The 22074-nt window shown below is 45.5% G+C and overlaps 1 protein-coding gene across 2 annotated transcripts in view; it reads right to left on the bottom strand.

Moving 5' to 3' along the window:
• The window catches only part of RAD54B (RAD54 homolog B), a 495994-nt gene that overhangs the window by 144909 nt on the left and 329011 nt on the right, over positions 1–22074 (bottom strand). For both annotated transcript variants that reach the window (XM_085605260.1, XM_085605259.1), the window contains 2 exons: positions 17779–17918; positions 12151–12441 (listed from right to left, as the gene is read on the bottom strand). In XM_085605260.1, coding sequence (XP_085461386.1) covers positions 12151–12441; positions 17779–17918 — 431 coding nt within the window. The remainder of the gene's footprint in view (positions 1–12150; positions 12442–17778; positions 17919–22074) is intronic.

The following is a 22074-nucleotide window of genomic DNA, read 5'->3' as shown; positions in this document are numbered from 1 at the left end:
ATCTCCACTTAAGTACGACAATATGAATGCCACTCTAGACTGTGCAATCGGGAATAAGGCCGGACGACACAAAGTGTAATGTTCATTGAGTTAAAAACACCTGTGCCTTTTGAGGATCACCACTAAAACGTTCTGGGGGCGCCAAAGGAATTACAGGTGACAAAGAATGAATTACTTGTGTCGTTATTTTAGGCTGAGTGACTGAAGGCTCACTAGAAGTTCCTTCTGGATTAACTGAATACCTTAAACTTGGGTCAGAGACTAGGCTACTCATCTTTAAGTTTAAATCTGTGGTTTCCTTTCTCAGTTCCCTATTCTCCTCTCTAACAGAAATTAATTCTCTTTGGATTCCTTCTAAAACTTCTCCTAATTTCTTCAAATCCAATCCTTCGGCCATTTTGCTCAAGAGCGAACAAATACGTGGGCACTTCACTCTGTCAGAGGCGGTGCTCTTCAGAATCGCTCGGGAGCAGAATGTCGCTGTTCCCAATGCCCCTTCCCAGCTTTCCGGGCTATACGCTTTTTAATACGAGTCCGCCCAAGAAACCTAAGGGGGGGAAAGGGGATGGGACAGAGAAGAGACAGTCACTACGTCTTTTTCTTTCTTGAGTGTTGTCGTTTTTTTTTCTATCTTCCTTGTGATGACAGATGTGTATATACTGCAAAAGAAGTATTCACGTTAGTAGGGTTTGCTCTATTCCTACACCCAACTCTATTAATGTTCGTGTGTGATCTTCCCTCTCTGATACCCATCCTGTCTTTAGTGACCAATGCTCCTCTTCTGTTTGGGTGTTGTCTTGGTGTGGTACTGCTGTAAATAACAATAGTTTTTTCTTTTAGAGTTGCCTTGCTCTCTATTTATCTCACTCTCACCTTTTATTCTCTTTTACTACAGGTTCTCTTACCCAAGATACAACTAATAATGCCTCAACTGGATTCTGGATTGCTGAGTTCTTCTTCAACTTCCTAATTATTTACTATTGTATCACTTGTCTGCTATAGACACAATTCTGTACTCCTGTCGAACTTCCTAATTAAGGTGACTCTGAAGTGTAACCTTAAAACTAGCTACACTCGTTCGTGCGCTCCTCAAAAAGGACTTCGATTCTGTAAGCAGTGTGACCTTAAACGCTCTACTCTGTGGTGAAAAGCTGCCAGTGCTGACTCTATAATTCTCCGCTATGATAACTATGAGCTGCGCTCACAACACTGACTGGAAACTGAAAATTCGCTTGTGCCGCTGACTGATAGTTTGGTATCGCTGCTCACTTACTCAATCTCCTCAGAAAATAATTACTCTTAGTGTTTCCTGTACATTGTCTCCATGACCAACAATTTGGGAGGGGGGGTTAGTGTTGCGTGTTTATTTCCTTCACACGCAAGGCTCAAACAAACAGACGTTTCTATAATGAAGCGCTAGTGCAACGGAACAGTCTTACTGAAATTCTGGAACCTGGAACTCGAATTCCTAAAAAAACTCGAAGACTTTTCCCTCACTAAACTGCGCGACGCATGACAGATGACCTTCTCTCCTCAAAGCTCTGGTGAAGTGCGCCACTCCACTGGGCTGACACCTGGATCCTGATGATTACTATGGAGCGCTAGAGCGCTAACCTGCTGCTCAATCGTTCCTACTGTAGCGGCCATCTTAGATTCTGGTCTGTCTTTATATTGCTTTCCTGTACTGCGTTGGTTGCGGGGGAGCAGGACTTTAGTCCTAAACGTAAGGTTCGTTTTTGAATATCGTCTGCTGGTCCTGACACTCCCCAAATACATTTGCTAGTAAATGGGCCAGCAGTCGAATATTCTCCTCGTATTCCTCTTATGCCCGCGGTACGACGATCATAATAAAAAACCAGACACTATTTACTATGGCTAGGGCAATCACGGATCCGCAAGGGAGGTATACCATAGCTTGGGGACACCTGGGCAAGGAATCGATCACGATAGCCACGTGTTATGGCCCGAATGTTGACACACCAGACTTCTTTCCTACTGTATGGAGGAAAATTATAAATGTGGGGTCCACACATTATTTGGGGAGGAGATTTTAACGTTGCTATCAACCCGGCTCTGGACAGGTCGAACACGGCAGCATACCATTACAATAACTCACAAGCGGCGTTACAGGGGATTCTGGATGAGGGCAATTTGATAGACAGTTGGCGACATCTGCACCCTCAGATTAGGAAAGGCACGCATTTCACGACATATGCAGGGACATGGGCTCGTATAGACTACTGCTTGTTGTCTAGGGGGCTGGTAACGGCTCTGCGCGGTGCGGAACATCCCACGCGCACGTTTTCAGATCACTGTCCGGTGCGGCTCTCACTTGTACCTCCTGGATATGACGTGCCTAGACCCAGGTGGCGATTACAACCTACCGCCCTGTTGGATGCAGTGTTCCAGAGGGAGCTTGGGGAGGAGATACGGTAATTTTTCATACGGAACAAGGGGTCGGTAGAAAGTGTGGAAATGATATGGGAAGTCTTTAAGGTTACTATACGGGGGATATGTATCTCTAAGAGCTTTGGAGTTTTGAGGGATATTAAGGGCTCGCTTAACAAGCTAGAGGCCACCTTGAAGACATTGGAAACACGGATGGGACGGGGTGAGACGGGTCAGGTGCAGAAAGAGTTCCGAGAGCTGCTGACTGAATACGAAGGTACGGTGGCGCGGGAGGTGAAGTTCCGAGGAAGGCACTGGATGGCGCGGAGGTACGGGGAGGGGGAACGGCCGGGGAAGGTGTTGGCCGAAATCACTAGGCGCCCTCACTTCTCAACCCATATTTTGGGAATTGAGAGACCTGGGGAGTCGCTGCAGAGGGATACTTCGGATATACTAGAAGCGTTTACCACACATTATAAAGGATTGTACAACACGCAACGCGGGGAGGTCCTAGATATGGATGGCTTCCTTGGAGATGTGGCCCTCGGGTGGCTAGGGGATACACAGCGGGAGTTTCTCTGACTTCCTTTTGAGATTGACGAGCTTAGGGAGGCAATAATTTAGCTAAAGAATGGGAAAGCGCCGGGACTTGACAGCATCCCTGCTGAGTTTTATAAATGCTACATTGATATCATGGCGCCGGTCCTTAAGGAGGTATTTGAGGAATCCCTGGAAGTGGGCATACTACCACCATCGATGAGGGAAGCCCTAGTCATCTCCCTGTTAAAGCCAGGAAAGGCGCCGGAATCCTGTGATTCCTATAGGCCGCTGTCGCTCATAAATTGTGACACAAAAATATTAGCTAAGGTGCTGGCTAACCGCTTAGCTCTCCTGATGGATAAGCTAATTTTACCGGATCAGTCGGGATTCGTCCCTGGGCGAGCCACCACTCATAATCTGCTAACCCTGTTTTCACTGTTGCAGACTGTAGAGCCGGAGTTCCCATTAACCACAGTCTTCTTGGATGCCACGAAGGCATTTGACTCCGTGGAATGGGATCATCTCTTTGGGGTACTCCAGCGCAAGGGGTTCCCACTCCAGTTTATATCTTGGATAAGACTGCTATATGGGCAACCCACTGCCAGAGTGCTGATAAATGGTCATCTCTCCTCTGCTTTCTCCATCACTAGAGGCACACGACAGGGGTGCCCGTTGTCCCCACTGTTATTTGCTATAGCCATCAAACCGTTGGCTTCTAAGCTCCGTCAACATCACCAGGATAAAGCATTTCGTTGCTGTCTGCGTCAAACTCTAATCTCTTTATACGCGGATGACGTGACTTTGTATATCAGGCACCCCCAGTAAAATGTAAAACCCTTGCTGAGGGAATTCCTAGTATTTGGCAGGTTATCAGGGATTTGCATTAACCGGGGGAAATTTCAGTTCTTTCCATTAACGGCAGCGGTCTCTAGATTTGCCCTTGACTTCCCGTTGGAATGGTGCGATGGTGAACTTCGTTATCTGGGTATACAACTGGCAGGGGACAGGGACAGTGTGCTGCGACTCAACTATGGCACAGCGGTCACGCAACTATCGGATGGCATTACACGATGGATTGCTTTGCCTCTTTCTCTGGCGGGAAGGGCATCTCATATTAAGATGGTGGTCTCCCACGGTTTCTATATCTCTTTTCATGAATATACCCTACCACCCTGGATCTTATTTCTTTAAAAACGCTCCGCACGGAATTGATTAGACTATTGTGGGGAGGCAGGCAACCGAGGCTTCAGTGGTCTATGCTCACAAACCCGTATGCGCAGGGCGGGTTTGATGTCCCAGACTTGGAGGTATATTTTGTGTGTGCGCAAGCACATTATGCATACTATTGGATCACCCCCCCCCCCCCCCCCCCGCTACATGCCGCAGGTGGCGGCGGAGGACTGGCTCGCAGATCCCATTCCGTTGAATGGGGCCATATATACGCGTACCCTATCCTGTACGGAGCCACATACAACAGTCATGGGAACGGTTGATGCATGGCGCCGACTTGTGGCCATGCTCGGCTCTCCGTTTTTGTATTCATCGCGGCTTCCGCTGTCTTACCACCCCTGCATGCCGCTGCTACAGGAAAAGGGATTTCAGAAACTATGCGAGTAACCTTCCTAATTGGATGTGTTCCTTTACATACGGCTCAGACAGGGAATTCGAGCCCTTATCCCAGACTTCCCGCAAGAGCCAGTTAATTTTCTCCCACTACACCAGATGCTGGGGTCCACGGATGGGCGGTACCTAGTCTCCAGGATGTATAAGAGTGTGCGCGCACAGCAAAGGGGAGTTAGCACCCACACACGCTCGCACTGGAGTGCAGAGTTAGGGGGGGGGTGACAGACGAACAATGGGAATACTGTTGTCTCCAAACAGCACGCATTTCCACCAGCTGTAGATTGCGCGTAATACACTATAAGTACCTGCATCGCATGTATTATACTCCCGCTATAAAATGTAGGTATAAGCTGACGGATAATGATAATTGTGAGCGGTGTAGACGACCGGAGGCTGGCTTCATGCATCTGGCATGGGAGTGTCCAAAGATTCAGGAGTTCTGGGGGCAGATTTTTGAGGCGCTTGAAAAAATGACGAGTCTCACGCTGGGGAGGGACCCCTTGATAGCTTTGTTGGGGTATACTGCACAAATACCCAAGGCCCAGCGCAAGTTTCTTGATGTGGCGTTCCTTCTAGCCAAACGCAGGGTGGCGTGTCGGTGGGGACGGGGCCGTGCTCCGAAGTTTAAGGAGTGGATGGCAGATCTATATTGTCAGGAACAATTGACTGTGTATGCTGAATTACAGCCCAGAGCTTCCAGACCTAAGGATATATGGGGACCACAACAAACGTATCTTCTCCTGCAAGAGTCTGATGGGGTGGATCCGTTGCCACAGGAACCTGAACACTGTCAATTGTGGCGTAATGCTTCATGGGCCCGATGCAGGGTTTCCCTTTATTATTGCTACTTGATGCTGAGTAGATGTGTGGGGGGGAATGAGGGGCGGGACTAGGGTCTGAGATGTGGTGGAAATTTGGAAATGTGTTTTACTGTACTCCTTCAGCTGCAAGGGTGGTGGGCCCTCTGGTACTCATTTGATCCTCTGATCGACAAGTGTGGACTGTGGCGGATTCCTCCTGATTTCACCATCGGGGTTGCAACTGGGAAAGTGAGTATAGAATGACTAATGGGTATACGTTGCAAGTGCTGACTGAACATGAAGTGTTTGTTTTGGATATTTGGCGGTGTACCGACCTCTTGTCTTATGTAGAAAACCAATAAACAAAAGTAAAAAAAAAAAAAAAAGGAAGCAGCCCTAGAGGCAGAGATACTAAAAGAAGAGGAACAGAACTTGATACACCAACTGCGCATCAGGGAGCAAGAACTGTGAGACATCGCAGAAAACGCGGCCAGGGCTCATGCTTTGGTGGTGCACAGACGGCTCTACGAAGTAGGAGACAAGGCCACAAAACGTATCGCCTGGCTTGACAAGCGAGACAATGAAAGAGGATGGGTGACAGAGATTCTGGACCCAGAAGGCGGGGTCCACACGGGAGGCAGCGAAATTGCTGAGGAATTTGCAGCCTACTATGAGAGCACATAAGACTCTAAATTCGGCACGTCCAGCACAGACTGTAAAGAACTCTTAAAACTGTGACCCTAAACACTTTGACGAGAGAAGATAGGGAGGTCTTAGACAGTAAACTAACAGTAGAGGAGATAGTGGGAGCTCTTCAGGGACTGAAATCGGGGAAAGCACCAGGAGCAAATGGTCTACCCCTTGAACTGGTCAATAGGACGGCTCAGAACAGTAAGATAACTAGGGGTCTGGCTATACCACAAGCCGCAAGACCTCTAAGAAGGAAATTACCGCAGGGCAATGGCTGGCATCAGGTCCTCCATATATTTTTGGAAGGATCTCCCCTTGGCTGTCACTGGCAAAATAGCAGTTGCTAAGATGATCCTCGTCCGGCGATTGTTATACTATTTTGCTAACCTTCCGGTGGTCCCTCCACTTTCCTTTTTCCGGGAGCTGGACACTCTCCTCGGGACCCTTATATGGGGATCGGGATGTAAACGCATCGCCCTCGCCAAACTGCAGTTGCCCCTAGACCAGGGAGGGCTTGGTGCCCCCTCTTTTAAGGCATACTTTTTAGCCGCCCAGCTCCAATGGGTATCGCGCTGGACAGCGGGCCGGGCACTGGGGGAACTGACCACAATAGGGGGCAACACCGCTTCGGAATAAGCCTCTCCAGGTGACAGTGGCACGCGCCTGTCTGATACGCATACATAGGATGAACCGCACGGCACCTATGTACTCCCCCATCCTGCGGTTGGTGGGATTCCCCAGGAGTCGGGCACATTACACAGAGCAGATGCTCCACACATGGACGGAGCACTCACTGATGGACGCAGACACACTATCTCAATGGACAACTGCAGACCTTTGCAGCATTGGCGGATGGGATGGACCTCCCTAGGGGACAATTCCTTTTGCATCGGCAACTGCTCGGAGACTGTCGCAAAGTACGGCACATGAAAGACACAGAACCCCCTACACACCCGGTAATTCATGCCCTATTACAGATGGGCCCGGGATGACACCTGATCACCTGGATATAAAAAGCGATACGGGCCCTTAACCCACCCACCCTTACATCCCTCCGGGAGAAATGGGAAACTGACTTCCACAGACCGCTCCATGACAAAGAATGGGCTTGTGCCCTAGAATTCCCTAAAAAGGTGTCCCGCAACTACCGCTTCAAAAACATACAATTGCACATTCTGCACGGCGCATACCTCACCCCTGAAAAGCTTCAGCAATATTATCCAGATGGATCCTTCACTTGCCCCAGATGCCCAGAACCTAATGCCTCTTTTAAACACATGTTTTGGGACTGTCCAGCACTCCGCATCTATTGGGCCACAATCCACGCCGCCCTACTTGCAGTCACGGGGCTCCTGGACATACACACATGGGAGGCCTGCGCCCTGGGCATTAGCAAACTCTGCAAGAATATGAAAGTTGAGATGCACAGTGTATCCCAGTTATGTCACCCTCGTTTGTTTCAGTTTACATCATTAGCGGACACTTACCACTACTTTTGGCATAGGGCTGACAATGAGAGCAAAGCCCGACTTCCAGTACAGATCGCAAACTACCTTGCAAGAACACAGAATTCGCCTCACCTATCGATCCACCTCAACCTTACCAATTGTAGAACCGTTCAGGGGGGTGCTCAATATGATGTAATTCTATTTCATGACAAGAAGTTAAATGGATGACATACATTCTAAATGATACTGATGCTAATGTACTGTACTTTTTCAAAAATGCCAATAAAAAAGATTTTGTAAAAAAAAAAAAAAAATAGGACGGCTCAGAAAATAGCGCCCGCCTCCTGAACATGTTTCTGGCTGCCAGGGACTCCGGGACCCTTCTGGAAGACCAAAGAACAGCCACTACAGTAGTAATCCCCAAAAAAGGCAAACCACTGACAGACTGCGCCTCTTACTGCCCCATATCCCTACTAAAAGTGCAAGCCAAGGTCCTTGCAAACCGACTATCAGGGGTAATAACATCTGTGATACACCCAGACCAATCTGGATTTTGCCGAGATGTAGCACCTGCCTGAACCAGAGCCGGCTGTATGGTGAACTCCATTTGACAGAGGCACGTCGCGTAGAGGACGCGGCTGTCCTTTTCCTTGATGCCCGAATGGCATTCAACAGTGTCGAATTGAACTATATCTTCGCAGTACTGCCACGGCTGGGTTTTGGCCCCAACTTTTGCTCCTGGGTCCGACTGCTCTATGGCGTGCCACAAGCCAGAGTGCGGGTGAATGGCTTCACCTCCAGCATTTTCAAAATGAGAAGGGGCACACGACAAGGATGTCCGCCGTTGCCCATGATTTTCGCCCTAGCCATAGAGCCCTTGGCGGCTTGGGTCCGCAGAGACCCTTTAATCCGGGGTATGACAGTGGAGGTGGACTGGAACGAAAATATATCTCTCTACGTGGATGACATTCTGCTATAAGTGACAAAACCTCGCTTCTTGATACTGTGAATCCTCCACATTTTCAAGAGCTACGCTGTTTACCAAGTTAACTGGGATAAGTCCCTGATCTATCCACTTGTGACGGGGGTCTGACCCTGCCACCCCGGTGCCCAGCCCAGGTGGCGACGGAAGGGTTCACTTACCTAGGGATTCACATAACTACATAGGAGAAAGTTTTCCTGGACTGCAATCTGCTCCCCCAAATCGACCGCTTCCAAACAGACACGACCCACTGGCGCATGCTTCCCCTCTCGTTGATGGGACTGGCAGTCCATTTTAAAATGATGACCCTCCCATGCATGCTCTACATACTTCAGAACACACCGTACATAGTCCCTGACTCATACTTCCGCAGAATTAACAGCATACTGAGGTCATTATTGTGAAATGGGGGTGCAGCTCGAATGTCCTTAATGAAACTACAGCACGGGCAGACTTTGATGGCGGGCTCGCGGTCCCAGACATTCGCACCTAATACTGGGCTTCCTAGTTGGTGGTGGTAAACGACTGGGTATTTGGGGAGAGAACTGAACCGGCATACAGGGTGGACCGCCAAGCCATGGGAAGCAGGGATTACCCGGCACTCCTCTATGGAAGAGTCAAGAAGGGATCGCTCCCACCCCACACCCTGGCGTACTGCAGGTGTGGAAAGCCACCAATCAAAGTTTGGGATGGAATAATAAATTAACATCAGAGACCCTAATTTGGGACAGCAACAGCATGGGCGAGGTTAAAAAGTTACGCATCCACACATGATGGCACACAATAGGGATAGATAAACTGAGAGATGTCTGGAGATGAGGCACACTGGTAACGTTCAACATGTTGCAATTAGAATACGAGCGGGCGCAGGGTGAGATCTTCCGATATCGACAGCTGCAGCACGCCCTGAAATGCCATCTGCTAGAGGGGGTACGAATCCCAGACTACTCCCCCATGGAAAAACATCAGATTCTAGACCCTATGCCCACCAAGGCAGTCTCCCTAATATACAGAAAGATAATAAACAACATGCCAGATAGTCTTGTCTCACTCAGAGAGGCCTGGATAGCAGATGTTGGCCCCCTGGACGATGAGGAGTGGAGTGAGGTGCTGCAGAGCACGAGGGAGATTGCAATACGAGTACGGTTCCGCCTGGTGCAGCTTCAGATACTGCATAGGTTCTACCTATCTAGATCCAGGGTGTTTAAGATGGGTTGCAGTGATACAGCTGAATGCTCCAGGAACTGTGGCAGTGTGGGCATGTTCTATCACACACTCTGAACCTGTCCATTCTTTAAAGGTGTTGGGCCGAAATAACAGAGGTAATGAGGGAGGTAACAGGATTATCGGTCCCGCTCGAGGCCAGAAGGCTGCTGCTGGGTTTATCAGGAGAGGAGAGGTAGCCCAGACACTTGCATACCTGGCTCAACATGGCAGCAGGGGTGGCGAAGTGCAACTTAGTTAGACTGAGGGGAGTGAACCGGCCTCCCACGGCCAGAGATTGGAAGGAGGGCCTTGACTGGTGCCAACTAGTGAAACGCGCAGCATATAGAATATAATCCACATTTCGGGCGAACAATCACCCGTAAGGATCTCTAAGCACTGGGGGCCGTCGGGAAGATTAAGCAAGCTATTGCCCAGAGTCACATGGTGCTGGGCTAATCTGCCTCCGGGGATCGAACCGTGATCCCCAGATTCCGGAGTCAGTCGCCTTGGCCGCGGCGCCACACCTCTTCCTATACCGGTCCCAGGGTTACTCACACAAATTCAAAAATATCTGGGAGCCCTAGACGCAACACAGGGGCACCGACAGATTAGCAGGGGAGGGGGAATTAGGTCACTAAGGTGCTCGGATGGCGGGCCTTCAACCCGCCATACTACGTAGGAAGTCACCCTAAGAGACTAATACTGGGTCATACATTGATATTTGTCATTGTACAGGCCCCCTGCGAGCGGCCCACAAAGAGTATATTTCATTGCTTCTGATTGACCTGTGGTTCTCAACTAACTGCGTAATAAAAAGGATTATAAAAAAAAATATGAGATAAGAGGTATATAGCATAAAAGTAGTGTCAAAAGATGTAACATATTGCTGAGTAACCTAAGGAGGTACCAAGGCGGCTTAAAGCAGGGAGTGGCCCATTTACTTTAACATGGCACAGAATCTTATAAAGTCTGTGAAATCCAGGGTTGATTTGTGGTAACAAGGAAGTTTCATCCTAAAAGTAGTGTCAAAAGATGGAACATATTGCTGAGTAACCTAAGGAGGTACCAAGCCGGCTTCAAGCAGGGAGTGGCCCATTTATTTTAACATTGGACAGAATCGAATAAAGTCTGTGAAGGCAAGGGTTGATTCGTGGCACCAAGGAAGTGGCATCTGTCGGGTGTAACGCTGTCTCAGGCCTTCAAAACATGACAGCAGATGCTTTAAAATTTGTTTATTACAATTCTGTAACCACTCTTTCAACTTACCTGGGGCCCACCTATGTAATGGCTGTCAGGCACTTGGGCAGGGCGAGTCAGTTCAGCTGCTGTGAGACATGACATAACTTGAAAAGTAACTTGAAACGCTGTAATGGAGCTGCAGCGTGATATTGCCACCACAATCACAGCTTTGGAAAGCCAGCCAGGTACATAAAGCATGCAGTAAACAGATCCAAGGTACACAACGTGCATAAACCAGGCTGTGAGTCCCTTCCTTGCTAAATGACTCAGCCAATGGAAAGAGAGTATTCATGGACTATAACACAGTGCTTGAAAAGCATAGCGGTGAGGAGCTCGCTGATTGCATCGCAGTCTCTGCAGCATGAATCTGCTGCATTCAGTCAATCAAAATAATTGTTCTGTGCATCTCTGAGCTTTGACCATTTCTTTTTTAGCTGAGCAGGGCAGCTGTATTCAGTGTGATTTAGGTGGTAGACGCATGTTTGGCATAGTTAGCAGTGAACAGCTATCTAGGGGCATGTTTTGGGACTGCTTTTGACACCTCTGAGTGTAGGGGTCGCAAAAGCAGTGCCAGCGGTCGCAAGGGACAAGCCAGGGGTCGCAGTTGCGACCCCTGGCGACCCCTAAATGGCGTCCATGTGTCCAGGGCCCTCTATACCTAACAGTGCTCTTTGGTTTTTGAGGCCTAAGCTTGCTTTGATCCATGAGGCGTGGCCACATCTCTGTATGTTGAAGGTCAGTGTGAATGGAACATTGAGCCTTGCCTACATTTTCTAAAAAGTGTCAGGTTGAACTACTCAATACAGGAGATGAGAACGAGCAGTTTCCCTTTAAGATGTAATCACAGTAAATAATATCCATCTGCAACAAGTGGCTGGCGAATGTAACCAATGGTGATGGATACAATGGAGAGAGCCGACACACTCAGAACGGCATCGTGTGTGGGAATATGGATGCTTCCAAGCCTCACCTTTCACAGACCTGTTTTACTCCAGTTATAGACTTTAATACCACACAGCAGTACACGGACAAATGAGAAACAACCCCGTGCCAAGCAGAGAGTTAATCAACATTTCAGAAGCCATTATTTCCTGTAGTGAAATTAAATAAGTTTCAAATTAATCAAAACATGGAGTCAAACATTAAATACATAGGAAACTCCTATATAAAATCGGTGTAATAACACCGCTTCCTCGCGTTGCTTTCCCAATTGCCAACGTTGAACAGACAATACCTTTATAGCATTGAACAGCAGGGCTGGATGGTTGCAGAGTTTCTTCAAGGCTAATATGCACACAAGGTGTGGACTGCTCTCGAGGACTCCTTGCAGGCACGAGCGGATGACCCGAGAATTAAGCAGCTTTCGATAAAGCTCGAGCTGTAGTGCTGTGGGTCGGCAGAAGACGATGCTCTCCGTTTTGGGAGGGAGAAATTTATCAATAACCTCTTGGGTTCGTCTGAGAATGAATAGTCCAGTCAGACGGGCAAGTTCTGCAGCTCTTTCTTCTCCCAGTTCCTTTTCTTCCTACAAATGAAAACAGATTATCAGAGACACAAACCGGTCCAGTCACAGAATAATGGTATGACAGGGTTAGTGCTTGCTAATCCTATTCTGTCGAAGCGTATAAATATTTGACCCTTGTTCTAGAATGTCACTGGGTAGAGCTGTGTTTTTCAGCCCCTGCACATGCTTTTTTCACTGACTTGAGGGCTGTGGTTATGGGATAATCCTGTATTCTGATATCTTCAATTGAGATCTGCTTCATGGGGTCTGAGAAGCCAGCTTGAATGAAGAGTGGAACAACAGTGGATATGACTGTACTTGAAGTTTGGAAAAGAACAGCCAGGTGCCTATTGTTTTTGAACCAGGTAAATAAGAAGTTTTGATACTGGTTTTAAAAATTGCTAGTAAGTGCCCATTTCGTACAGAAAGGTTATATTTTAATCCATGGCACAGCCAAGCTCACCACCAATGTGAGAATACATTTTAAGCATTCTTTCAGTTGATGTTAAATTGTTTAAATATCAGACAGCCATGTGAATGAGAAATATCTGCTTAATCTGACTCATACTTCCCTCTAAAAGGAAGGACTGTAGTGCAGAGAAATGACAGACTGGTGAAGGAGTAGAAATCTAGATGTTGATATAACAAGAGATTGCTGCAGGGAAAAGGGAAAGCCAATGTTGCGTTGTTGAGTATTGGAAAGCTGCCATGTTCCTTCCATTCTTAAGTCGTATTTCTGTCCTTAGACCCTACATTTTGGAGAGTGGAGTATTTGTTAAAAGAATGGGATTCAATTCTGGGTATTACTCTTTTAGGTGTCAAAGACTTTACCTTGAGTTTGAGATAGTTATAAATCTCAACATTAATGACCATGGATGTTGCTGCATTGTGCCAGGTTGGCCAGTGTAAAGGTTCCTTATCAACATTTAACTTTCTGTAATGTTATGTATGTTGATTTGTTGGAACAAATGAAATATTTCTTAGGTTTCGGACTAGTGCCTCTGACATATCAGAAAGGATCTGATATTTTGCTTGGCTGATTATACATCTAAAATATAGGAATGTGGCCATGCCTGGCTGTTAGATCTCTCTCTGCTCAAACTCAAAGAGGATCAATAAAAGTGAGGTCATTACAGAAGATCCACTTTGCCGCTTCTGCTGCAAGGAATTCTAACTGATAAATGTAAGACCTGACAGCCTCAGGCTGGTCTTCCCCCAACGTTTTGCCTGCCACCCTCTATTTCTCTCCACTCGTTTTCATTGGCTTTAGGACTCTGAGCACGTTACCACTGCTAACCGGTGCTAAAGTGCATGTGCTCTCTCCCTTAAACATGATAACATTGGATAATACCCAACTGGCATATTTAATTTACTTATAAGTCCCTAGTAAAGTGCACTATGTGTGCCAGGCCCTGTAAATTAAATGCTACTAGTGGGCCTGCAGCACTGCTTGCGCCACCCACACAAGTAGCCCTCTAGCCATGTCTAAGGCCTGCCACTGCAGGGCCTGTGTGTGCAGTTTATTACCACATCAACTTGGCATTTAAAACCCTTTGCCAAGCCTTAAACTTCCCTTTGGTTACACAGAAGTCACACGTAAGGTAGGCCCTAGGTAGTCCACAGGGAAGGGTGCCATGTAAGTAATAGGTAGGGCATGTACTTTTATGTTTTGCATGTTCTGGTAGTGACAAACACCATAATTTGTTCACTACTGTGAGGCCTACTCATCTCATAGGCTAACTTCGGGAGTTCCTTAAAATACCTTTAAGGTGTAATTCCTAATTAGAAAGGAGCAGCTGCATCATCTCACATCTCTAGAATGGTAATGATAAATCCTCTCTACTGGTAAGGTTGGATTTAACATTACTGTTTTAGAAATGCCACTTTTAGCACAAGATGTCTGTCTGTCTGATACCCTCGGACAAGCTGACTCTTGCTAGTTAATCATGAGTACTTCTTGATCATATTAAGAGCTGTACAGAGGCTAATAAAACAAAGCAAATGCAATCTGGTTACATCTGTAGTTAAGATAGGTCTGCTGCTAAATCTTAAGGATGTGATGAAGAAGGGGCTTTTTTGTTTTGAAATAGTTTGCCATTAGATGCCTGCTTTGTTCTCTTTGCATAGTGTTTTCAATGTGAATGTCGAATTTGAAGCGTTTTATCAGTTGCACTAGAATTTAAAGCAATAGAAGTGTGCTTTAGTTTCATGACTTCTTGTTCTAAATTTCTGATTGAGACTTTCATACTTTCATTTTGTGAGTTGCTATGCTAATCAAGGCATGTATAAAAAAGCATCCAGAGTATCCAAAAGTATGGTTTGCAAGACATGTTTGAATAATTTTCTTTAAAGTACCCAACGATTTTAGATTCTAATTTTTGATGTTTGTGGGCAAAGGAGGCAGCATTTTGGTGCCATGTTTAAGAGGTGCCATTGACCTATGCACCACAGTGGTCAAATAAAGGCAGGCGCATTTGAATATGCCCAAGGACTCATTCATTGGGAGTTCAGCTAGATCTAAACGGGAGCAGTCAATCATTAGATAATGAAATCAACAGCAGGTTTCACAAGCACAGGAGAAGATAGTGAATTACTGATCAGAAGAGTTGTGGTTTTTTAGATGTCTTTGAGGACAAAGTGCCTGCACAGTAAGTGTACTCTCGCCTGTGCTTTTGGTGGTTTGAAGTTGTGTCTAAAATGCCATTCAAGGATGGTATTGGGTAGTAAATTAAAGTTACCTCCCACACACATACACAGATCAGAAGGATGGTCATTCTCTTACAACGCTCCTAAAGGATGGAATGTCCTCCCCCTCCACATCAGAGCCTCCTCCTCTTTTCTTGAATTCAACAAGAAGCTGAAAACCTGGCTTTTCAATTAACCAACCTACCATGGTCCTGGCTAGGGACACACACCTGCTCAGCGCCAAGATATCCTCGCAGGTGATAATGAGCTTTACACATACAGATCACAATTGCTCCGAAATCTGTAATCACATTTCCTATTACCTCTCTCCAGAAGAAGGGATACTTAGAACTGGTATAATGAACACATGTTGAATTTAAATAGGCTAATAACGTAAATAACGTATACTTTGTTGTTAGCAAAAAAAGATATCACTTAAGGTGTGAAATGTTGAGTAGGATATAAAATGAGATTCTAAGATTTTAAATATCTCTACAATGAAACATTGTATTTCTTCTAATTTGCTCCTATAAAATATTCCTTAGTATGATTTGTTTCATTTTATTGGATGAGGCCTGAATAAACTAGTAACTAGGATAAGGGAAAATGGTTACTGTGGGGGAAACTGTATGATATCCTACAAAAATATAAAAATTGATTTGCTGGATTTTCATGGGTAATACTGTTGTCTATTTGGATAGAGGAGTATTCAAGTCTCGGCAATTACGCTGAACATTCTGTGAGTCTAGGCAAATTACTTAATCTCCCCGTGCCTAACAAAAAAATGAAAAAAAAAATGAATGTGTCCTCATGTAACGCAACTGGTGCTATGTAAAGCACTCTGATACCCGAAACCGGGTAAAGTCCGCGCTTTATAAAACTCCGTTAAAAAAAAAAAACGATTATGTTCAATGATAAAGATAGCAAAAAAGTGATTAAAGTCAGACAGACTGCTTTCAACTCTAGAACATTGTTGTGATAATACGCTCTTTGTCCAAACACAATCCCTGCATCATCAGACGGTGAAGAAGGCTTCCCAACCCATCACTGAAGCATCTGTGACAACAGAGGAGAGTTCTTGATTGCATGGAAAATCTTTCAGAAGGCTAGTCCATGCTCACCACCACCAGACAGAGTGTGTCACTGGGAGGGTAACCTCAGCGTCTCCTTCCAGTTATGCTTCCATTGAAACCACCCGTCCAAGCATTGTTGTGGAAGCCTCATGTTAAGTCTTGCATTTGGTAAAAGAAAGATGCAAAAGGCCATCTACCCTACAAGGGATGAAAGTTGATAAGCAGTAGGAAAGGGGTTCTCGGAGGGTGAAAGCTTTTTTTAAAAAATTGTAAACACCATCCTCTGAAAGATGCACATCTCTACAGATGTCATGTTTTCAACACAGTTTTCCCTTGGTGCTACAATGTTGTCTTATGTAGTTTCTATTTATGCTCAACAGACAGAAAAATAAAAATTAGGCAAGATCTGGCCTCTTCATCCTACGGAGGTTGGACCTACCTTCAAGGCATGGATGATGACGGTATTTTGTAGAGGACGTGTTCTAGGGTCCTGGCACACAGACGGCAATATTCTACTTTTATGACTATCAGTGACGATCCTATGATGCAGACCCTGACATTTATCTGCTGTGATTGACGTACGGGAGCAAGAGGTAGCTAATGCCATATTGGGCATCAATTATGTTTTTTAACCTCACATTAATTTCAACATATTCAGAATCACATAACAAACATCATTACTTGGTGCCAGTTAGATGCCCTGAATAAATGTGAAGGTGGAAGGCAAAAGTGGAGTAAGCGATTCCATCTGTAACTCTGAATACCACACATACAGATCATTTTATTATGGTAGTCTTGGTTTATATGAATTGCATAATAAGTCACCTTTCATATTTTTGCTATCACACTCACTTTACATTTTCCTTTGTTTTTAACAATTGACCTTCTAAAAATGAGACATCTGAATAATACTGAATATATTGGACAGTTTCTCTGTTTCTGTTTGAAAAACAGCTAGAACACGGAGAGCCTCTCTGTATCTTTCTGAAATAAGACTATAACAATGCGTTTCTTTTAATATCCATTTTCAGTTTAGTTGGAACTAGTGGTGAAAAAAGTCTCATGCTGTCTTCTTTGTTTCTACCAAGTGAATGGAAGTTCACATCATAATATACAAAATCCTTTCTTATTTTGTTATACCTTGTTGTAACTTGAACTATGCTGATTACGTTTTTGTAATTTCCTAGTTTCATTGTTACTTGTATTAGCTTCCTGGTCACTTTGGCAGCCTAATGTATGCTCTGGCATTTTGGGCACTGTAAGTGCTACTGTTAAAAATGAAAACATTTTTTTCCTGAAAGTCTGTTACCATTGAGAGACACAAAGGTATAATGTTATCACAACTGGGAAACTACAGAGTTGGCACCATTCCTTTATTGCTGGATGAGCAGGTGTTTATTTGAAAGTATAGAATTGGAGCTAAGATCCCCTGTACAGTGTGCATCAATTACCATTGGTGAATCCACTGAAGGGAGTGGCTTCAAAGAAACTCAGAGACCTACCCTGCATTAACGTTTGCTTGTCCCTCACACATGGTGACCAACACGCGTGAAAGTCCAAAAAGAATGAGCCAAGTACATAAGGGTGCAGACACACTTACCATGGAGGCTGAGGGCTCTCGAGACTTGATAATGGTCTCTTCATAGATTTTCTTGTATGTGCTTAAAGAGCCAAGAATTCCTGGATTAACAAAGTCGATCAATGCATAAAACTCTTGAAGATCATTCTGAACTGGTGTACCTTAGGAAGGAACAATGCCATGTACAAAAATCATTATCTATTATGAACACATGTAGTGGTGCTGTGCATATATCTTACATATTAAATACTTTATTATTTAAAACAAAAAACATGCATTGAGCCGCTCTCAACTCACATTCCACTACACAATACACCTAAAGCCAATATGTGACAAACTCATTACACGTGCCGTCATTTGGGTAAACCAGAATCAGCATTAACATTATAAATATTTTATTTATTTGCATGGTTTCATGTCGTGCAGAGCAACCCCTACTGGCCGTGACAGCATTGTGCAGTAGATGCAACATATACTACATATAAGGTACTGAAAAATAGCATGAACTTGTGTCAATGATAATACTATACATATACAATACAGACAGTATTAAGAGTATCTTTAGCTGGAAGTAAGGATATACAAATATGTCATAGTTTTCCAAGTAAGTACTTTAAAAGTATAGGCTGACCACTAAAGAGCACTGCAAGCGAAGGCGATAGAGCTGTCCAGGAGCACGCGTGTTGAGTCAATTCATGAGAGGTGTCAGAATCTAGGCAGAGGGAGATCATGAAAACTAGAAGTCCCGCTCCTGTTAAAGGGGAACTTACATGGCACTTAAGGTGTGAAGCATTGGAGGCTGAGACTGCAGGTGTGGTGCAGCGGCCAGGGCAACTGACTCTGGAACCCGGGGGTTCACGGTTCGATCCCCGGTGCTGGCGGCAGATCGGCCCAGCACCATGCACCATGTAACTCTGGGCAATAGCTCGCTTAATCTTCCTGACGACCCCCAGCGCCTTGACACCTTCGGGTAATTGTTTGCGCTGTACAAATACTGGACATTTACATTTCACTCAAGGTGTGAAGCGTTGGCGGCTGAGACTACAGGTCAAATTTGTTTTTAAATAGCTGAATCCACCTTTCTGGATTATGTTTATAAATAGAAATACATTTCCTGCTTTGAAACAAAGTCAATATCCAACCCCTAACCACAGCCCATTTTTAATGTCAGTAGTACAGTTTTATGAGAAGTTTATAAACAGATCTCGCCGTGATAAAAAGAAGAAGACTATACTGAGAGGATTTTAAGAATATTCAATTGCTTCTTTACAGAACATTGCTTTGCTTGGACAGTAATTGTATAAGGTGGCTTACTGTATCCCAAAACTTCTGTAATTAACAAAAAAGACATTACAGAAATGGTCTTGAATGAGCCCTTTCACTCCCACAGTAACATAAGCTGCACCCACAGCTGTAATGACAGCAGAGACTGACACCTTGATCACCTCTAGGGCTACAGCAGGGAACTCATCAGAAACAGCAGGGAACTCATCAGAAACAGCAGCAGCAAGAACATCAGCAACAGGAACCTCAACAGCAGTTACTACAACTATGATCAATGCCACAAATACAAGAACTGCATCAATATTTGCAAGCAGAGCAGAGACCACAGCAGTGATAGCAGCTTCTACTGCATCATGGACAACAGCAGCAATGACAGCTGTTACTACAGCAGGGACAATAGTAGGATCCACAGCAATGATAACAGTTTCTACCACAGCAACGAAGAGTCCACAGCTGGCACCAGGGCACAGATATCAATGGCAATAACAGTTGCTAGGACAACTGCAGTGACCTTAGATGCAAGCACAACAAACTTAAAACATTCTTGAGCGATGTAAGCATTTTGAATGTATCCTTTTTTAAGAATAGATTGAGAAGATGCAGTCTCAAAATAGGACAACGGCCTCCGCCTTTCTTGAGTACTATAAAGTAGCAAGAATAGTAGCCATGTCCTACTTCTGGTCCCAGCACCTCCTCTATAGTCCCCTTGGCCAGGAGATCTGACGTCTCCTGACAAAGAAAGGAAAGGAGGTCCTCTGTCAGCTTGTCTCAAGTAGGTGGCATAGGTGTTGGGGTGTGAAGCAGGGTCCAGTTTTACCATATAGTGCCACAGGTCCATTCTGTCTACATCTGAAGTATGAGAGTCTCAAATGTCCCCGCCAGCCCATATGACAGGGTTATGCTAAATTGTCTACGCTGCCTTGAGCGTCCACAGAGGCAGTAGGCTTCATGCCGTTCTGTAACCTTAGATGTATCTCTCCTGTAAAGGCCACTAACCTCAGGTCACTGTCTTTTTGATAAACAAATCCCTGAGCCCCTGTCCTCTGCGTGCACATCTTACTGTACATCGAGATCATGAAGAAATGCCAAGATGCATCTGTCATCTAGAAGAACAAGCTGGGCTAAGAGTAGAAGTGGGGGCTAACCACAACTTTCCGCAACTTCTCACCTGATGTTTTGCTAGCTTTGGAAACTAAGACAGTAACATGGCTGGAAATAACCCTGTAACCTTTTGATAAACCTTTGTACCTTTTCGCAACTTCTGCCTCTTAATTTTCAGAGAAGTGACACAAATTGTTTTCAATAAAATGTCCAGCTTTTGTTATGTTCTGAAGTCAAACATCTACTAATGTTTTGATTCTGTGGTCACCAGTTCCTCATTATAAAAGGACTATCTACTGACCAGCTCATGGATCACCTCATACAGTGTATTCCACTACGAGGCTCTCCCAGCTGACTGATTGACTTATTGATTGATTTAGCATTAGATAAGGTTATACTGCCTCACTGCATTTTGATATTCAATTTCTCTCTCTCTCTTTAAACTGCCATGATTTAATATTTGCAAGAATGCATGTTTTTATTCTTGATTAACGATGCATCTTTGACACTTGTTATGTGCTTGATTGAATAAACTGCCACTCCTTACTCGATTCCTGCTTCTTAGAGTGTTTCTTGTTATTTCAGATCATACAATCAGTGTCAGTTCCTGTGGGTGAAAAACCACCCTCTAACATATGGCTCCCAGCAAAGGGGCATGCACAAGGATCTCCAGTTTCTAGAGAGAGGGGCTTCCCCTGTGGCTGCGGCCGGGGTCTGTCCCTTGCTGTCTCTTCCTGCCTGAACAATCAGACGCACCCGGGTAAGTCAAAGAGCGTTTTGTTTTTCTCTTTGTCTTGCCATAGTGTGGTGTGGGTCCTGGGTGTTTGGTTGGTGTCTGTGTGGGTGTCATACTCCTGTCCCAGTACCCCCGCCCTCTTAAAGACTGTCACGTCAAAATCCATTTTATAAACACACACAAGCAGGCAACGAGCCAGGGCTTATTGTAGGACTTGTCGAGGTTTGTGGCTTGTGGTTTTTGGTTTTTGGGTCTCCCGTGCAGCAAGATTGCACTTAGTGTTTCAGTGTTTTGGTTTTTGCTGCATATCACCCGTCTAGAAAAGATAGGGATCGCCTGCCTGTCTCTGCCCAAAGGCAGGGCATGCGTGTGGACAGGAAAGGTCACTCATACACCAGGGCATGCCAGTGTTTATTAAAGTAATCACTGATGCAATGATTCATGAGCCTGTCTAGTTAGTTATATATAGGAAAAGGTAGGCAAAGTGTATTGTGATCTTCAACTTCTGGAGATGTAAAGGGTTAAAGTACCATAGGCCAAGACAGGGAACAGGGCACCCTAATACGTGCCACTAGGCAGAAAAATTACAGAAACATGATGCTCAGTAAACAAACTGCAAAACAGAGCAAAGATCTAACACCCAATGAAATAGTTAAGGTGCTTTGTATGCCCGCATGGTTTATGTGATGCGCGTTTAGTCACAGGACCGCTTTTGCGTTCCTACGCAACTATGAGGCATAATGATTATTCCCTGTTGGGTGGCAGAGTGCGGTGTGGACCTTCGGCTGCTTTGTGGCGCTGTGGTAGCGCTAAAACTCAATGACCGTGACGCGCCAAATTTGTTTTTCGCCTGTCGCCTGCCAGAGCCTCTGCCAGCCCCTGGAGACTGACACCCTCCTTGAGGGTCTGTACAGGTTAGGAAGCCTGACTCCAATCGGGCACCCTGGGGTAGGTGTTGCAAGTGTTTCTTCAGACACCTTCTGGGTCTGTATCAGGCAGGTGAGCAGTACACCTGCAGGGGACACGCTCCCAGGGGAATTTTAAGACTATTGATTAAGAAGGCGGCAGGGTGGTGTTCCCTGGGGCTCAGACCCCTCCCTGATTGTAGGGCTGTGCCCTCTCTAAAATATCTCTCTGGTCCCCAGCATCGAAGCTGTAGCTTTTGAAGGCTGCTGAGAGGTCCTGCGCCGTCCTGC

This window comes from Triturus cristatus, chromosome 5_1 (assembly GCF_964204655.1).
Source record: "Triturus cristatus chromosome 5_1, aTriCri1.1, whole genome shotgun sequence".
NCBI classification, from domain to species: domain Eukaryota; kingdom Metazoa; phylum Chordata; class Amphibia; order Caudata; family Salamandridae; genus Triturus; species Triturus cristatus.
The sequence above is the reverse complement of the archived record's forward strand: the minus strand, read 5'-3'. Positions and strand labels throughout refer to the sequence as shown.